Below are 15,458 nucleotides of genomic sequence, written 5' to 3'. Positions count from 1 at the left end.
GGGTGCAAAAGGCTTGAGTTTGAAATGAGAAGCCCCACCATCGATTAACGACGCATTATTATTAAAGCATGAATGGCTCATTAAGCAATCCAGCCAGCAGGAGGCAGTATGGTTCTGCGTATACAGTGTTTTTATTATTTATTTTACAGGTAACAAATACGATACACGGGAGTTTTCTGTTTAAAAAAATCCCTTTTTCTAAGCTAAGTACAGTACTTTCCTGTCCCCCACCCCTGGCAGCTTTGGGGGTGGGAATGGGGTAGCAGCTGTAACTTGGGCCCTATAAACTCACAGAGTTCTTGGTCGTGCAGGTCCTAGAGGGGACGCTGCACGGGGAGTGCTGGGCAGGGGCCTGGGTGTGTCCTTCCTTGGGTGGCAGTGTCCATTTTCTCTCTGCTGCGACAACAGAGTGGGATCAGAATCAACCACAGAGATCTCGATCCTCCAGTTCCTAGAGAGGACCAGGGCACGGTGAATGGAGTGTGTGTGGTCATTCTCCACGGTGTTTGTTCTCTCACTCTGCTCCTACAACATGGTGGTAGGCGTGGGAGCCAAACTGACCATAGAAATTTTGGTCCTCCAGTTCCTAGAGAGGACCAGGTCATGTTGTTTCAGTGGGGGAGATGCACAGATAGAAGTCACTCTCTATGGTGTCTGTTCCCTCTCACTGCACCTATAAAATGGTGGCAGAAGTGGGATCCGGATCCATCATACAGTTCTTGGCCGTCCAGTTCACTTCAAGACAGGGAGAGGTTAATGGCTGGCCAGTGAGCAGGGGACAGAGACTGTGATTCCCCATGAGGCCACTAGCCCCCCCCCCCACTGAGTCCCTGATGCCCATCTCCTCCTGCCCATGGCCTGATGCCAGATACCCCAACTGAAGCCCACCAGCTCTTGAGGATGTGTCCGATGGTCTCAGTAGGGCCTGGGAGAGGTACAGTCAGATCACACCAGGACACTCCCCACATCCCAGTGTCTCTGTGTCCCAGTCCAGCTCAGCCAATGAGGCGATAGAAGACCCAACAGCCGAAGGTAACCCAGTGGCTGGCCCAGCTCAGCTCCGACCACTTATAGATGGTGTAGGACATGCTGTAACCCTGCAGCGAAAGAGATGCTACAGTTGGGGGAAAGAACGCCTGTGTCCTGGGGTGCTGGTGGACAGTCGGGAGCCCAGCGGGTTGGGCTGACTGTGACTCAGGTACAGCTGAGAGTTAGAGGAGGGTAGAAACAGCTGTCCCTGTGGTGACAAGATACAGGGAGATACCATCAAGGCAAGGACTGAGGTACAGTCAAAAATCTGGACAATAGGGATGCCTGTTCCCTGGGGTGAGTGACATACAATCACAAAGCAGGAGGCTGGGCTGCCTGTTCTTGGGGGTGACCAAGATACAGTTGGATCCCAGCTGGGTACAGGGGCCTGTGTCCTGGGATGTCTGAGGTACAGTCAGAGATCAGGAGGGTAGCGCTGCCTGTTTCTGCTGATGACTGATGTACAGTTGGACTTCACCACCTTACCTGCTCCTCTACGGTGTCGTCAGCGTCCATGTCGAAGAGTGAGCCCAAGTAGGCGAGGTGGAAGACAGCCAGAGCGCCGAAAAGCAGGTTCAGCAGCCGAACCCAGAGATTCTGCAGGAGAAAGATCCCAGTTCAGAGACTCCCACCCATGTCCTTCCCTTCCAATCCCCTGCCAGCCCCAGGGAGACCCTTGTCACCTGCACTCACCTCCTGCCTAAGGACAGAACACAGGAGTCCTGGCTCCCAGCCCCCCTGCTCTAACCACTAGACCCCACTGCCCTCCCAGCACCGGGGAGAGAACCCAGGCGTCCTGGCTCCCAGCCCCCCCTGCTTTAACCCACTAGACCCCACTCTGCTCCCAGAGCTGGGGACTGAACCCAGGTGAGGGCTCACCGTGTTATGGCGGTGGGGACAGCCGGGCGGGCAGCGCTTGGAGAGGAGACAGGCATCAAAGATGACAGAGAGGCGCTTCCGGAGGACTTGGGAGAAAAGAAAGACATGAGAGCAGGACAATGGCCCTGGAGATTGAGGAGAATCCCCCTGGGGTGTGTGTGACAGTACAGGGCATAGGACACACATCGCTGCACAGTGTCTGTGTCCCTGCTACCCCCTAGAGGAGGGGATGAGCCCTGCTCTGTGTGGGTATGTGTATTTACCCTCCTGCCCCTGCACAGATCATACCGTCACACAACCCCTCCAAAGGCAGATGGAGAATCTCCCTCAGGCAGGGAGCACTACAGGGCATGTGCGACAGAGCCGCCAGCTCTTCAAGGGCCCATCCAGGCCCTGGGGAAACTTACCATGCTCCACGTAGGTGATGAATCCGAGAGAAAGCAGCACAGCAGCCAGGTGGAAGCTGAGTCCCTGGGGTTGGGGATGAGGAGAGGGGTAGACATCAGCCAGTGGCCAGACGGGAGGGGGGGCTGCTCCCCCATTTGCTCCCCTCTCCCCAACCCCCTCAAAACTTACATGTAGGAGGGCGCTGGCGGCGTACGTGACAATGACAGCGGAGAAAGTCCCCAGTTGCAGGCTGTTCTTAAAGACATCTGCAAGGAAACACCAGGGGGAGGAGGGGTGTGAATCTACCAAACTGCCCTGCTCCCCACAGCGCCCCCTGCTGGGAGAGATCAGGGATGGAATAGCCAGGAGATTCCCGCCCCCGTACCCCACAGAGCCCCCTGCTGGGAGAGATCAGGGATGGAATAGCCAGGAGATTCCTGCCCCGCCCCCCCCCCTGTGCCCCACAGCACCCCCTGCTGGGAGAGATCAGGGATGGAATAGCTGGGAGCTCCCCCCACAGCCAGCTCCTGCCCTGCTCACCCCAGCGCCCCCTAGTGGACCTTACAGGAGTTGAGCCAACTGGACATGGGCAGGTTCCAGCTGGTGACGACTTCCACCATCGATCGGGGCAGCTCAACATTCAAGGGTCGGGACACTGTCAGGTCCCTGCCAAGAGAAAGAGCGAGCAGTCAGGATGCCTGGGTTCTCTCCCCAGCCCTGGGAGCGGGGTGGGGTCCAGTGGTTAGAGCAGGGGAGCTGGGGGCCAGGACTCCTGGGTTCTCTCCTTGGCTTGGGGGGGCAGGGAGTGGGGGCTAGTGGTTAGAGTGGGCAGGTGGCAGGGGCAAAGAAGGGAGCCCGGATGCCTGGGTTCTCTCCCCCGCTACTCACCATTTGAGGTTGTCCTTCTCCTCGGTGAATCCCGCCCCAGCCAGCGTGGCCGTGGCCTCGGAGAGGAATCCCACAAAGTAGCTGCTGAAGTGGAAGGAGATGGCGCTTTCGTAGGCCCGGAGCCACCTGCGTAGGTTAGGGGGATGGGGGTCAGCCCACGGGAACCCTGCTCCCAGAGAGGGGCAGAGCCCGGCTCTCACCGCGGCCAGTCTCCCACTCACCTCACTGCCAAGCCCATGGGTGGTGTGGGCAGAGGCAGAACCCGGGAAATTCAAGGAGAAACTATCAGGTGGAGAACCACGGTGCCATGCAGGGAGCAAGCCAGCCACCGAGACACGGAGCGAGGCAGCCACAGAGTGAGTTGGCCACCGAGTCACGGAGCGAGGCAGCCACGAAATGAGCCGGCCACCGAGTCACAGAGCGAGCCGGCCACCGAGCGAGCTGACCACAGAGTCATGGAGTGAGGCAGCCACAAAGCAAGCCGGCCACGAAACCAGGCGGCCACAGAGCGAGCCAACTACCAAGCCATGGAGCAAGCCAACCAATAAGCCACGGAACGAGCCCACCACAGAGCGAGCTAGCCATGGGGGCACACAGTGAGTAACTCAGGGACCTAGCCACCAAGCCACGGGGCCACAAAGCCAGCCATGGGGGCACACAGCGAGTGACTCAGGGAGCTAGCCACCGAGCCACGGGAGAAGCCACGGGGCCACGGAGCCAGCCATGGCTGAGTCACTGAGAACCACAGACCTCCGAGTGAACGCAGCTGCGGGCCGTGGCAGCCGGGCAATGAAGCCTGGCCAGAGATCCAGGACCTCAGTGCCGAGGGGGGCAAATGAGCCGCTGCAGCAACAGGACAGCAAGGCCAGACGGCAACAGAGTCATGGAGCGAGGGGGCCGATGCGCCGCGGCTCGGAGGAGCCGTTCACCAAGCCGCAGCGCGACCCGCGAGCGAACCCCCAACCTGCCACACGCCGGGGCTGCCGTTACCTGGCCTTGCTTTTCCTCCTGAGGCCGGCGGGATCCCAGGTGAGGAGCGGGAGCACAGAGCGAAGGGGAAAAGGAGTGAGAAACAGAGAGAGAGACAGAGGCCGACGCTGGCCTGGGGGCTGCTCTCAGTCACAGCGGTAGCAAGGTGCCTCTCGTGGGGGTCGGAGGGTGATGCTGGGCATTGGAGGGGGCAACAAGGGGATCAAGGTACTGGTGGAAAACTGAAGTAGGAGTGATGTCTAGTGGTTAGAGCAGGGGAGGGCTGGGAGCCAGGACTTCTGAGTTCTATTCTCGGCTTGGGGAAGGAGGGGGGCGTCTAATGGACTAGAGCAGCTGGGGCAGGGAGCCAGGACTCCTGGGTTCTCTCCCTGGCTCTGTTAAGGGTGGGGGGGTTTAGTGGGTTAGAGCAGGGGGGCTGAGAGTGAGGACTCCTGGGTTATCTCCCAACTGGGGCCTCGAGGACACTGGGAGGATCCTGCAGCAGCGGAGTGGGAGGGAGCAGGAGGTCGTGGGGTCTAACCCCTGTTCCCTGGGTGGGGGAGGGGATGCACACACTCACTTCCTGAGCTGCCGGTAGCCGTAGAGCGGGATGAAGTATGAGAACAGGTAGGGGGCGATGCAGGTGGAGACGAGGAGGCAGATGCTGGAGAGGAGGAGGCTCCGGGACACCTTTCGCAGCCAGGGGAGGCTCTGCGGGGCGAAGGGTCTCTTAGCAAGTGTGTCCTGTCATGCCCCCCCACAAGCCAGCCAGCCTCCACCCTCGGGGCACAGGGGAGCCGGCGCCCCCTAGAGGGGACAGGCCCCTGCCCCATTCCCCAGCCCTGGAGCTGGATGGGAGCCGGTGCCCCCTGGAGGGAACAGGCCCCTGCCCCATTCCCCAAGCCAGCCAGTCCCCACCCTGGGGGCACAGGGGAGCCGGTGCCCGCTGAAGGGGAAAGGCCGCCAGGTGCAGTACCGGGTGTACCCACCAGGGGTGCTGTTCCCCCACCCCACACCCAGACTCTCACCAGGGCCCGGCTCTCCACTGCCTGGAGGTAGCTGCGGAAGCGGCTCCAGGGCCCGAAGATGGCCGTGCCCACAAAGTAGATGTAGCCCATGAACTCCACGGGGGAGGGGACAGCCGGGAGCTCCCCTCGGTCCAGGTCGAAGCCCAGGGACACAGCCTTCATCGCCACAATCATCTGGGCCCCTGCCACGGAGAGAGAGGCAGGCGGGGGGTGGGGTACCCTGGGATGACAGGGGAGAGAACCCTGGAGTCCTGGCTCCCAGCCCCACCCTCCGCTCTAACCACGAGACTCCCCCCTCCCAGAGCTGGAGATAGAACCCAGGTGTCCTGGCACCCCACATCCTCTGCCAGCCAGCCCACCTTGCCCTGGGGGTGGACGGGAGCTGGTACCCCCTAGAGGGGAAAGGCCCCATGTCCCAGTCCCAGAGTCTCACCTCTCATTTTATGCCAGGTCACGGTATCCACCATGTGCATCTCCCTGCCAGAGAGAAAGATGGGGACTGTATCAGAGACGGGAACTAATGGAGCGAGTGGGGATCTCCCTGTGAGATCAGCTGATCTCCAGCCCCCCAGCCAATGGCTGGCTCCCCTCCCCAGACATCACTGCACCTCCCTGCCCCAGGGCTGCCTTCCACCCAAGTCTTCCCACTTCTCCTCCCACTCGCTAGACTCGGCTAGGGTCCCTATGGGGTACTGTGGGGTCTCATCTGGCTTCAGGGACCCCTCCCCCTCATGGGTCTGGCCTTCTCCTCTCCATGGATCATGCATTCCCCGCCCCCAACCTCCACCCAGAAGGTCTTTGCAGACCAGAATCCCTCTGTGCCCCTTCCCAGGCCCATCCCCACTCCCCCCCAGGCCTCACCCCATGAGGAGGTAGATGAGGATGGTGATGGAAAGGAAGACCCCACGGTGGGCCGAGTGCCGGCACAGGAAGAGAACCAGGTAGCACAGCAGGCTGAGCAGCACCACCCAGACCATCTGCAGCTGGAAGAAGTGGTGGAGGGCGTAGAACCCCCCCACCACCGTGCTGAGGTGCTTGGCATAGCCAGGCAGAGCTGGGGGAGGGGGAACATGGAGTTGTGGTGGGGACACTTCCATCCATCCAACTGTCCATCCATCCAGCCCTCCAACCAGTCCTCCATGCGTCCAACCCACCAACCTACCATCCATCCCACCAACCAGCCCTCCATGCGTCCAACCCACCATCCATCCCACCAACCAGTCCTCCATGCGTTCAACCCACCAACCTACCGTCCATCCATTCATCCCTTCTACCAGCCCTCCATGAGTTCAACCCACCAACCTATCTTCCATCCATTCTTCCCACCAACCAGCCCTCCACGCGTCCAACCCACCAACCTACCATCCATCCCGCCAACCAGCCCTCCATGCATCCAACCCACCTGCCATTCATCCAACCCACCGTCCATCTATGCACTCATCCAACTCTCCATACATCCAACGAATCCCCCAACCAACCCTCCATTCAACCCACCGTCCATATGTCCATCCATCCCTCCCTCCAACCAACCCTCCATGCATCCCTCCTTCTCTCCATCCAACCCACCAACCCTCCAACCAACCCTCCCTGCAGTGCTCCATCCATCCCTGCCACCTGCTTACGCAGCCTCCAGAGCAGCCGGCATGCCAGGCAGATGAGCAGCAGAAGCCAGATCTGCTCCAGCCCCTGCTGGGCAGTGGGTATCATGCAGCCCTGCAGCAGCTGCTGGTAGAACTCCTGGCGGGTGAAAGTGGCCATTGCCGGGGCCTGAAAGAGAAGGGAGGGCCAGGGGAGTCAAGGAGAACCAGGGTGGACAGGAGCTGCTGGAGAGGACATAGAGCGGAAGGAGCCAAGACATATTGAGATGTTTGATTGGCTGGCTTCATGGATGGATGTATGGATGGTTGATGAATGACTGGTTAGATGAATGTTTGGATGGATGTATGGATGGTTGATGAATGGATGGTTAATGAATGGATGGATGTGTGGATGCTTACATGAAAGGTCCTATCTCAGCACAGGGGGCTGGACTTGGTGACTTCCCAAGATCCCTTCCAGCCTGACATTACAATGATTCTATCCATCCATCCACCCTGCACCACCCCCTACCTATGTACCTGTCTACCCATCCCCATATACACCCCACTATCGACCCATCAATCCAAGCCCCCACACAGGTGACAGGGATGAATGGAGCACTGCAGGGAGGGTTGGGGGATCGCCATATACACCCCGACTGATCCATCTGTCCCCATATACACCCCTTTATCTATCCATCCATCTCCATAAACATCCATCTGTCATTCCATCCCTCCCTCCCCATATGTACCCATCTCCATACACTTATCTATCTATCTATATTCCCAAATCCTAGCACACTGATCTGTTTTCCAGGATTCACATAGATCAACCAGGGCCTGAGCCAGCCTGGGACCCCTGGAGTCCGGGGCACCGCTGGGCCACAGGGGGGTGGTAGGGTGAGGGTGGAAGGGGGGTAGTATTGAATGAGTGGAATGCACATCACCCCAACTTGAGAACTAGGAAAGCTGTGGGGGGGGGGGCAGGCTCCATCCCTGCCCCAGCCCCGCCCAGCAACATGTCTTGATAACCCCCCTCGTCCCCCAAGTAAGAAGCCTAGGAGACCGGCACTGACATCCAGATGTGGCCAGGGGTGGGATTCCCCCTCTGCAGCCACACTGGTCCTTGCATCCAGATGTGGTGGGAATGAGGGGGGGGTTTCCCCTAAATAGCTGCACTGGTGGCTGGATCCAGATGTGGCAGGAATGGGGAGGCCGCCTAAACAGCTGCACTGGTGGCTGGATCCAGATGTGGCGGGAATGGGAGGGGTCTCCCTCCCCTCCAGCTGTGGCTCGCGCGGGGCCCTGGTACCTTTGCAGCGAGCCTCTGCCTCCAAATCCGTCTGTCCCCGCGCGGCCCGTCCTGCGGTCCGGCTCTCCTGGGGGGAGGGGGAGCTAATCTCTTTTAAATTTGGGGCGGGGTGGATCGGCGCCGCTTCCTATGGGAAGGGGAGACGGCTCGGCTCGGCCAATCGGGAGCCGGATGGGATGGGACGGGGCGGGCGATCAAGACAGCCAATGGATGCCCTCTATCTCCAGCGCTGGGAGCGAGGTCTCCTGGGTTCTCTCCCTGGCTCCGGGAGGGGAGTGGGGGCTAATAGGTTAGAGCTGGGGGGGGTGTCTATATTTTAGGTACTTCTCTGTCCCCCATTGCTACAGTATCTGAGCACCTCACAGTCACTTGACACCTTAACCCTGGGCGGCGGGACAGTGCCCTATGTCCTTTCTGAAGTTGGGAAGCACAGAGAAAGGAGGGCCCGCCCTGCAAAAGGTGGCAGGGAACCCAGGAGACCTGCCCCTTGTGCTTTGCACTGATCTGACCTTAGCTAGCATTAAACAAGGTTTGGGGCAGCTGGGGAACAGCTGCATATAACGCCGCATGGGGAGGGCTCACCTGGCTCTGAGATGCAGCCACCTCTGGGGTGAGACAGCCGGGGAACAGCTGCATATAACGCTGAATGGGGAGGGCTCACCTGGCTCTGAGGGGCAGCCAGGGAACAGCTACGCATAACACAGCACAGGGCTGGCTTGTCCGGTGCTGAGATGCAGCCATCTCTGGGGCAGGGTTGCTGGGGAATAGCGGCAATCCCTCTACCAACTGGATTAAGGCCCCACCCCTGAGGCGAAGCTCCTCCCCCACACTGAGTATAAGCCCCTCCCAAGGACCCAGGACACCTGTGAGGGGGCGTCACCCTTGCCTTTGAAGATAAGCCCCACCCTCCAGCCACAGGCTCCTCCCCTGATGAGCACCCCCTGGGCACAGGCCCCACCCCGCTAGACACTGGACCCTTCACCTGGGCACAGACCCCGCCCCTTGGATATGAGCTCCTCCCCCTGCTGGACACCATCTCCTCCTCCTAGATATTAGCCCCACCCTTCCCTCTCGGCTCAGTCCCCTCCCCCTGGACTCAGGCTCCTCCCTCTCGGCTCAGGCCCCTCCCAAACACGGCCCCTTCCCTCCTTCCTTTAAATCTCCCGCTCTGACGACACCTGTTTCCATGACTACCCCAGCCTCCCCGCCCCCTGCTGAGCCCACATCGCCTCAGCCGGCTCCTGGGCCAATCCGCAGCTCGGGAGGGCCCTTCGCGGCCCCGCCCACCAGCGACTTGGCCTCCCATTGGCCGCGAAAAAAAGGCCAGCGGACCAACGGGCGGGCGGATGGAGCTGAGGCGGCGGCCAAGGAGCCCGCTCATTGGTCGCGGGGGCGGGGCTTAGCGATGGAGGGGGCCGGCCGGGCGGGCGCTGGCTTCAGTCTGCGGGCAGAGGGCAGCGGCGTCGGGTCTGGGACGGGAGGAGCTGAGCGGGTGAGAGGCTGCTGGGCGGGGGGGGGGCTGCACGCAGTGACGTACACCCCCGGGGGTCCCGCGCCCAGCCCAGCTGGGGGTGGATCTGCACCCCCCCCAGAGGGGACAGTCCCCGGATCCCCTTGCTGACACCATCTCTCTTTTCCTTTGCAGCGGGAGTCCCTGTCTTGCCTGCCATGGGGCTGGAGGCTGAGCCCCTCACCGCCCCCCACCCTTACTGGCCCCGGGACCTGGAGATCGGGCGTTACGTCCCCAATGACCGCCCCACCTGGCACAGCCTGGCTTTCCTCTTCTCCGTCTCGGCGGCCCTGCTGGCGCTCACCTGGCGGGCTGCCGGCTGGCGGGGGTGGGTGGGGGCGCCCATGAGGCCCGGGCGACGCCTGGCCCTCTGCTGGTTCGCCCTCTGCGGCTTCATCCATGGCGTGATTGAGGGCTGGTTCAGCCTCTACTACACGGATATACCAGGGGACCAGTCCTTTCTCTCCCAGCTGTGTAAGGCCTGGGAACCAGGACTCCTGGGTTCTTTGGGTGGGGGCTGGAGTCTGGTGGGTTAGAGCGGGCGGCTGGGAGCCAGGACACCTGGGTTCTTTCCCTGGCTCTGGGAGGGTTGTGGGGTCTAGTGGGTAGAGGAAAGGTGCTGGGAGCTGAGACTCCTGGGTTCGTTGGCTGGGGGATGGAGTCTGGTGGATTAGACTGGGGGGGGGGGGGCTCGGAGCCAGGACTCTTGGGTTCCTTCCCTACTTCTGAGAGGGGAGTGGAGTCTAGTTGTTAGAGCAGACGCACTGGAGCCAGGACTCCTGGGTTCTTTCCCTGGCTCTGTGAGGGGAGTGGGGTCTAGTGGTTAGAGCAGGAGAGGCTGGGTGTCTGGACTCCTGGGTTCTAGCCCAGCTGAGGGGAGCCCTGACAGGAGCTGTTTGCCAGTGTAATGTGAGGAAAGGAAATCTGCTAGACAGGTTACCTGCCCTCCGGGGAAATCCCCTTCCCGAGAGAAGGGACGGGACCCCATGAAATTGGATGCCGGGAAGAACTATGGATCCTTGTAGAAACAGCTCCAGAAGTTCCACTGCTCCTAGCTGGGAGCAGGGGGAGGAAACTATGGAAATTCCCAGCCCAAAAACTTTGTGAAAATCTACTGGGTATTAGAATATTTCCTCCCTTGTTTCAAAACCTCCCCACGTTCCTCTCTCCGGTTCCATAAAATGATTAATTCCATTTGTTCTTTTTGACCGACGAGCAACTGTTTCATCTGAATCTCCTTGTTTTCACCTCCAGGGAAGGAGTACGCCAAAGGAGACAGCCGATATGTCATGTGAGTTTTAGCCTTTGTGTGTCCCATTTCCCCTCCTTCCCTTTTTCTGATTCCTACCCACCCACCACAATCCATTGGCATCTGCCCAAAATCCACCTGGAAATTTTGGAATAGATCAGCTGCAGCCTTCAAAAAACCCATCAGGTTTTACACAGGCCTGCTAGCTCGGCGCAAGCAAACAATATGTGGTTTAATATGACTAAATGCAAATACATCCCTCCAGGAACAAAACACACAGGCAATGTGTGCAGGATGGGAGGAGAACTCTGGCTTGAACAAAGATTTGGAGGTCATGGGGGACAGTTGGCTGAATGGGGGCTCCTGGTGCAACGCTGGGGCCAAAAGAGTGAAGGCCATCCTGGGATGTGTAAATGGGGATCAGCAGGTGGAACACAGAGAGGATTTTCCCCTCTGGATTTGACTCGGGTGCCACTGCTGCTGGGATCCTGTGTCCTGTTCTGGTGGCCAGAACTCTAGAAGGACGTTGCTCAGTCAGGGAGGCGTCAGAGAAGTGCCTTGAGAATGATTCAGAGATTAGAAACGCTGCCTTGGTGTGAGAGACTCCCGGAGCTCCAGCTATTGAGCTGAACAAAGAAACGGCTGAAGGGTGATTGGATCCCGATCGTATCTACGCAGGGAACAAACATCTGATAACGGGCGCTTGATCTAGCAGAGGAAGGTCAAACCTGATCCGATGGCTTGAAGTCCACAGCAGCCGTCGGCAGAGCAAGACCCTCGCTTTCCTGGCTCTTTACTTTAGTCAAAGCCAGACCAATTCCGCGTGATCGCCCCTTGCCTTCATTGTGTTATTCCCAGCAAATGACAGGCCAGCTAACCATAGAATATCGGGATTGAACGGGGCCTTGAGGTCATCTAGTCCAACCCCCTACTCAAAGCAGGACCAATTCCGAACTAAATCATCCCAGCCAGGGCTTTGTCAAACCTGACCTTAAAAACTCCTAAGGAAGGAGATTCCACCACCTCCCTAGGGAACCCATCCCAGTGCTTCACCACCCTCTTAGTGAAAAAGCTTTTCCTAATATCCAGCCTAAACCTCCCCTACTGCAACTTGAACCCATTGCTCCTTGTTCTGTCATCTGCCACCACTGAGAACAGCCGAGCTCCATCCTCTCTGGAACCTCCTTTCAGGTAGATGAAAGCAGCCATCAAATCCGTCCTCAATCTTCTCTTCTGCAGACTAAACAATCCCAGTTCCCTGATCATTTTTGTTGCCCTCCGCTGGACTCTTTCCAATTTTTCCACATCCTTTTTGTAGTGTGGGGCCCAAAACTGGACACAGTACTCCAGGGCTACATGTTTTTTCCTCGGAGATTAATAACACACAGCTCTTCGGAAGCAAGCTCCTTTTAGCTGTAAGGCAGGAGCTGTCATAAATGGATAGGTAAAGTAAGGGTTAAGTTTCTTTTACCTGAAAAGGGTAACCGAACACCTGACCAGAGGACCAATCAGAGAACTGGATTGTTTAAAGTCAGGGGCGGGAATTTGTATACTCGGGGTCTTTGTTGTTTTCTTAGCTATGAGGAAACAAGTCTTCTTCTAATTCTCTCCTAATACTTCTTCTAAACATCTGTAAGTACCCAGGAACCGCAAAGTAATTCAGCTATGATGGTCTTTGGGGTGTATTTACCTGTATGTTAATTTGTTGTGCTGGTTTAATTGGGCTATCTTTTAAATCAGACTGTTTCTTTATATTTTCTTATAAGCAAGAGCCTGTATTGAGTTTCTTAATGCAAGATGATTGTTTTATATTTTCTTTCTTTTTTTCTATAAAGTTTTCTTGTTAAACCTTGTGAAAGTTCTTTTCCTAGGGAGGCAAAGGGAAAAGCCAGGCTGTGGGCTATTTTCCTATTTGGGTCCAGGGAAAGAGCAGACTACGGGGAAAGAGACGAAGAATTCTCTCTGTTCTCTGGTGGTTACAGTTTTTCCCTCATTCCTGGAGCAAGGGGGGTGGCAGAGCCCAGCTGTGGGTATTTTGCATCTCCATTGTCCTGAGGGAAGCAGAAAAGCTGGTTTCTTGGGTCACACAGGTTAGCCGCGAGGCAAGCCTGATAAGGAGGGGGAAGGGGTTATTTTCCCTGCTTTTAGCATCCAAGGGATTGGGAATCTGGGTGTCCCACCAAGGGAGGGTTGGGGACACCAGAGGGAGGAAAGGGGGGATCAGGCCCCATAGATTAATTCCTGATCTGGTGGCAGCGAGAATATCCAAGCTGGTAGTGAGCTTGGGGGAGTTTCAGGTAAGCCCCCAAACTTTGGACGCAAAAGTCCAGATTTGGGACAGGACCAGACTGGTGGACCCTAAAGTCCAGGTCTGGGACTGGACGGCTAGATTACCACAGGAGCGCTGCGGGGAAAACAGCTAAAGAAGCGACATGTAAATCGACCAGAGATCGCCCCACCCACAACTCCAAGCTGGGGCGGTGTCAGTCTAAAGATTGGCCCCCCAATTCCCTCCCCAAACTCAGGGTGAAGTTCTGAAGGCTGAGTCTGTGGGGCAGGGGTGATGTTGCTGTCCCCACCTGCTTGTCCCCTGGACATCCTAGGAATTTAGCTTGCCAAGTCCCAAAAGATCAGCCAGGTTTGCTGCGTCATGCGATGGCCTTTTCACAGCCACGCTGCTCGTGGGTTCGTAGATTCTGGGGGCAGAAGGGGCCATTTTGATCAGCACGTCCAACTTCCTGGACAACAGAGACTAAAGAACCTGCCCTGTCGTGCCAGGCGCTGCACGGACCCACCTCTGAGACCAGGGCCCCCGTTGGGCACTACATAACCCCCCCACCCCACCAGCTGCTAGATCGGGGCCCCTGTCCCTGCACAGCCCCTCCCAGAGGGAGATCACAGCCCTTGTCATGCTGGGTGCTGCATGGACCCCCCCGCATTGTGCCTGGTGCTACACAGACCCCCTCCCGCCACTGAGACCCTAAAGATCTTCCAGTCTAAACACACCCAGGCAGGACCATTCTCCTTGCGGTACGGCTGGGGAAACTGAGGCCAATGGGATGCGAGCTGAGACACATGGTTGGCTGGGAGGGACAGGGGGCGCTTAGAAATTGGGTTAACCCTTTGGTGCCTCTCTCCTCTGTCTGCAGAGAGGACAACTTCACCGTGTGCATGGAGACCATCACGGCCTGGGCGTGGGGCCCGCTGAGCCTCTGGACCGTGCTGGCCTTCCTCCAGCGTCAGCCCCACCGCTACGTCCTGCAGCTGGTGGTGTCACTGGGTAAGGGTGGCCAGATGCCTGAGTCCCTTCTCTGGCTTGGGGAGGGGGGTCTAGTGGTTAGAACTGGAGGGGCTGGGAGGCAGGACTCCTGTGTTCTCTCCCTGGCTGTAGAATGGCCAGGGGCTGATGGTCAGAGGTCCCAGATCAGCTTCATCTTGACCTAGCCTGGACCCCAGATGCCCCCTGATCTTTCCATGACCCTTGGATTCCCCTTGATCTGACCCGAGTTTTCTTCCCCATCTGCAACAGGCCAGCTGTATGGCGACGTCCTGTACTTCTACACTGAGTACCGGGAGGGCTTCGCCCACAGCGAGATGTGGCACCCACTCTACTTCTGGTTCTACTTTGTCTTCATGAATGCCCTGTGGATCATCATCCCCTCCATCCTCCTGCTTGATGCCTGGGGGCACCTGAGCGCTGCCCAGAGGGCGCTGGACTCTGTCAAGGCCAAGAGACACTGATGCCTCACTCCCTCCTGCCACCCGGGATGGGGGTATCTGGCACAAAACTGCCCCAGGGGGGCTGAAGAATGAATGATGCTCAGGGATTGGCGTGCGCAGGACTCTCTCCCTGGCTCTGGGAGGGGAGTGGGGTCCAGTGGGCTAGAGCTGGGGGGCTGGGAGCCAGGATGTCTTGGCTCTTTTCCAAGTGTCTGTGAGCGACATTCAAGTTTCTTCAAGCCGCCTTTACCTGCCGGCCTGGGGGGGAGGGACGGGTGAGAGGGGGGAGGAGATCGCTAGTAAGAGTGGGGGAGATGTCTGCCTCCCTATGACTTGTTATCCCAGCACCCCCTCCTCCACCAAATCCTCCCTGCTCCCATAACCAAAGCTCCAACCCCATTTCAGTGTGCCCCTGACAATGACCCCCTTTGCCTCCTGACTGGCTGCAGGGTGGAGGATGCTGGGACCTCAAGTGCCTCCGGTGGACAGGGCCTATCAGCTTGTTTTAATAAACACATGTATGTACTCCTTTGCCTTCCAGCAGCTGTCTTTGTCTGCCACTGTCGCCGTCTGTGTGGCACTGGGCTGCCAGGACAGAAGGGGTTATACAGCAGGTCATACCTGCTGCTCCTGAGGGTCCCTCCTGGGCTGGGATGCTTTAGAGAGGAGATGGAGGGGCCCTGATTAAAATCACGACTAGGAACAAGGGAGAGTGACCTTCTCTGAGAGGGATGAATTCCAAAAGGATCAATGGAAAGACTTCTTCCCTTAGCAGGGGATTGCACTCTCCATCTCATTAACCTGTGTCCTATACCTCAGTCCCCTGCCATGGGGCCGGATGGGAGCCAGCACCCCCTAGAAGGGAAAGGCCCCGTGCCCCATTCCCTGTCCCCTGGAACCAGCTAGTCCC

General features: G+C 58.2%; 2 protein-coding genes across 3 annotated transcripts; one reads left to right on the top strand and one right to left on the bottom strand.

The window, feature by feature from the left end:
* Positions 1–126: 126 nt before the first annotated feature.
* On the bottom strand, positions 127–8,324 carry PORCN (porcupine O-acyltransferase). 2 transcript variants are annotated; one of them, XM_075070777.1, is made up of 13 exons: positions 8,070–8,324; positions 6,803–6,947; positions 6,042–6,234; positions 5,614–5,657; positions 5,181–5,362; positions 4,733–4,863; positions 3,184–3,309; positions 2,861–2,961; positions 2,485–2,561; positions 2,316–2,379; positions 1,909–1,994; positions 1,516–1,626; positions 127–1,097 (listed from the first exon to the last, which is right to left on the bottom strand). In XM_075070777.1, the coding sequence occupies exons 2-13, from the start codon at positions 6,936–6,938 to the stop codon at positions 996–998; spliced, it is 1,353 nt and encodes a 450-aa protein (XP_074926878.1). In that variant the 5' UTR covers positions 6,939–6,947; positions 8,070–8,324; the 3' UTR covers positions 127–995. The 2 variants fall into 2 exon arrangements, with proteins under 2 accessions (XP_074926878.1, XP_074926877.1); XM_075070776.1 differs by lacking the exons at positions 6,803–6,947; positions 8,070–8,324 and having other exon boundaries at positions 832–1,097; positions 6,042–6,608.
* Positions 8,325–9,467: 1,143 nt separating this feature from the next.
* On the top strand, positions 9,468–15,073 carry EBP (EBP cholestenol delta-isomerase). The gene is made up of 5 exons (XM_032770167.2): positions 9,468–9,561; positions 9,715–10,053; positions 10,834–10,870; positions 13,978–14,108; positions 14,358–15,073. The coding sequence occupies exons 2-5, from the start codon at positions 9,738–9,740 to the stop codon at positions 14,567–14,569; spliced, it is 696 nt and encodes a 231-aa protein (XP_032626058.1). The 5' UTR covers positions 9,468–9,561; positions 9,715–9,737; the 3' UTR covers positions 14,570–15,073.
* Positions 15,074–15,458: the final 385 nt, after the last annotated feature.

This window comes from Chelonoidis abingdonii, chromosome 11 (assembly GCF_003597395.2).
Source record: "Chelonoidis abingdonii isolate Lonesome George chromosome 11, CheloAbing_2.0, whole genome shotgun sequence".
NCBI lineage: Eukaryota > Metazoa > Chordata > Testudines > Testudinidae > Chelonoidis > Chelonoidis abingdonii.
Note: the sequence above shows the minus strand (reverse complement) of the source record. Positions and strands in the feature narration are given on the sequence as shown.

Coding starts and splice junctions, on each gene's coding strand:
- PORCN (XM_075070776.1), bottom strand. CDS start 6,445: ATGAATGGATGGACGGTAGGTTGGTGGGTTGAACGCATGGAGGACTGG. Junction 5,363..5,613: donor GACCTGGCATAAAATGAGAG/GTGAGACTCTGG, acceptor TCTCCGTGGCAG/GGGCCCAGATGATTGTGGCG. Junction 1,098..1,515: donor ACGACACCGTAGAGGAGCAG/GTAAGGTGGTGA, acceptor CTTTCGCTGCAG/GGTTACAGCATGTCCTACAC.
- EBP (XM_032770167.2), top strand. CDS start 9,738: ATGGGGCTGGAGGCTGAGCCCCTCACCGCCCCCCACCCTTACTGGCCC. Junction 10,054..10,833: donor GTCCTTTCTCTCCCAGCTGT/GTAAGGCCTGGG, acceptor TTTCACCTCCAG/GGAAGGAGTACGCCAAAGGA. Junction 10,871..13,977: donor GGAGACAGCCGATATGTCAT/GTGAGTTTTAGC, acceptor CTCTGTCTGCAG/AGAGGACAACTTCACCGTGT.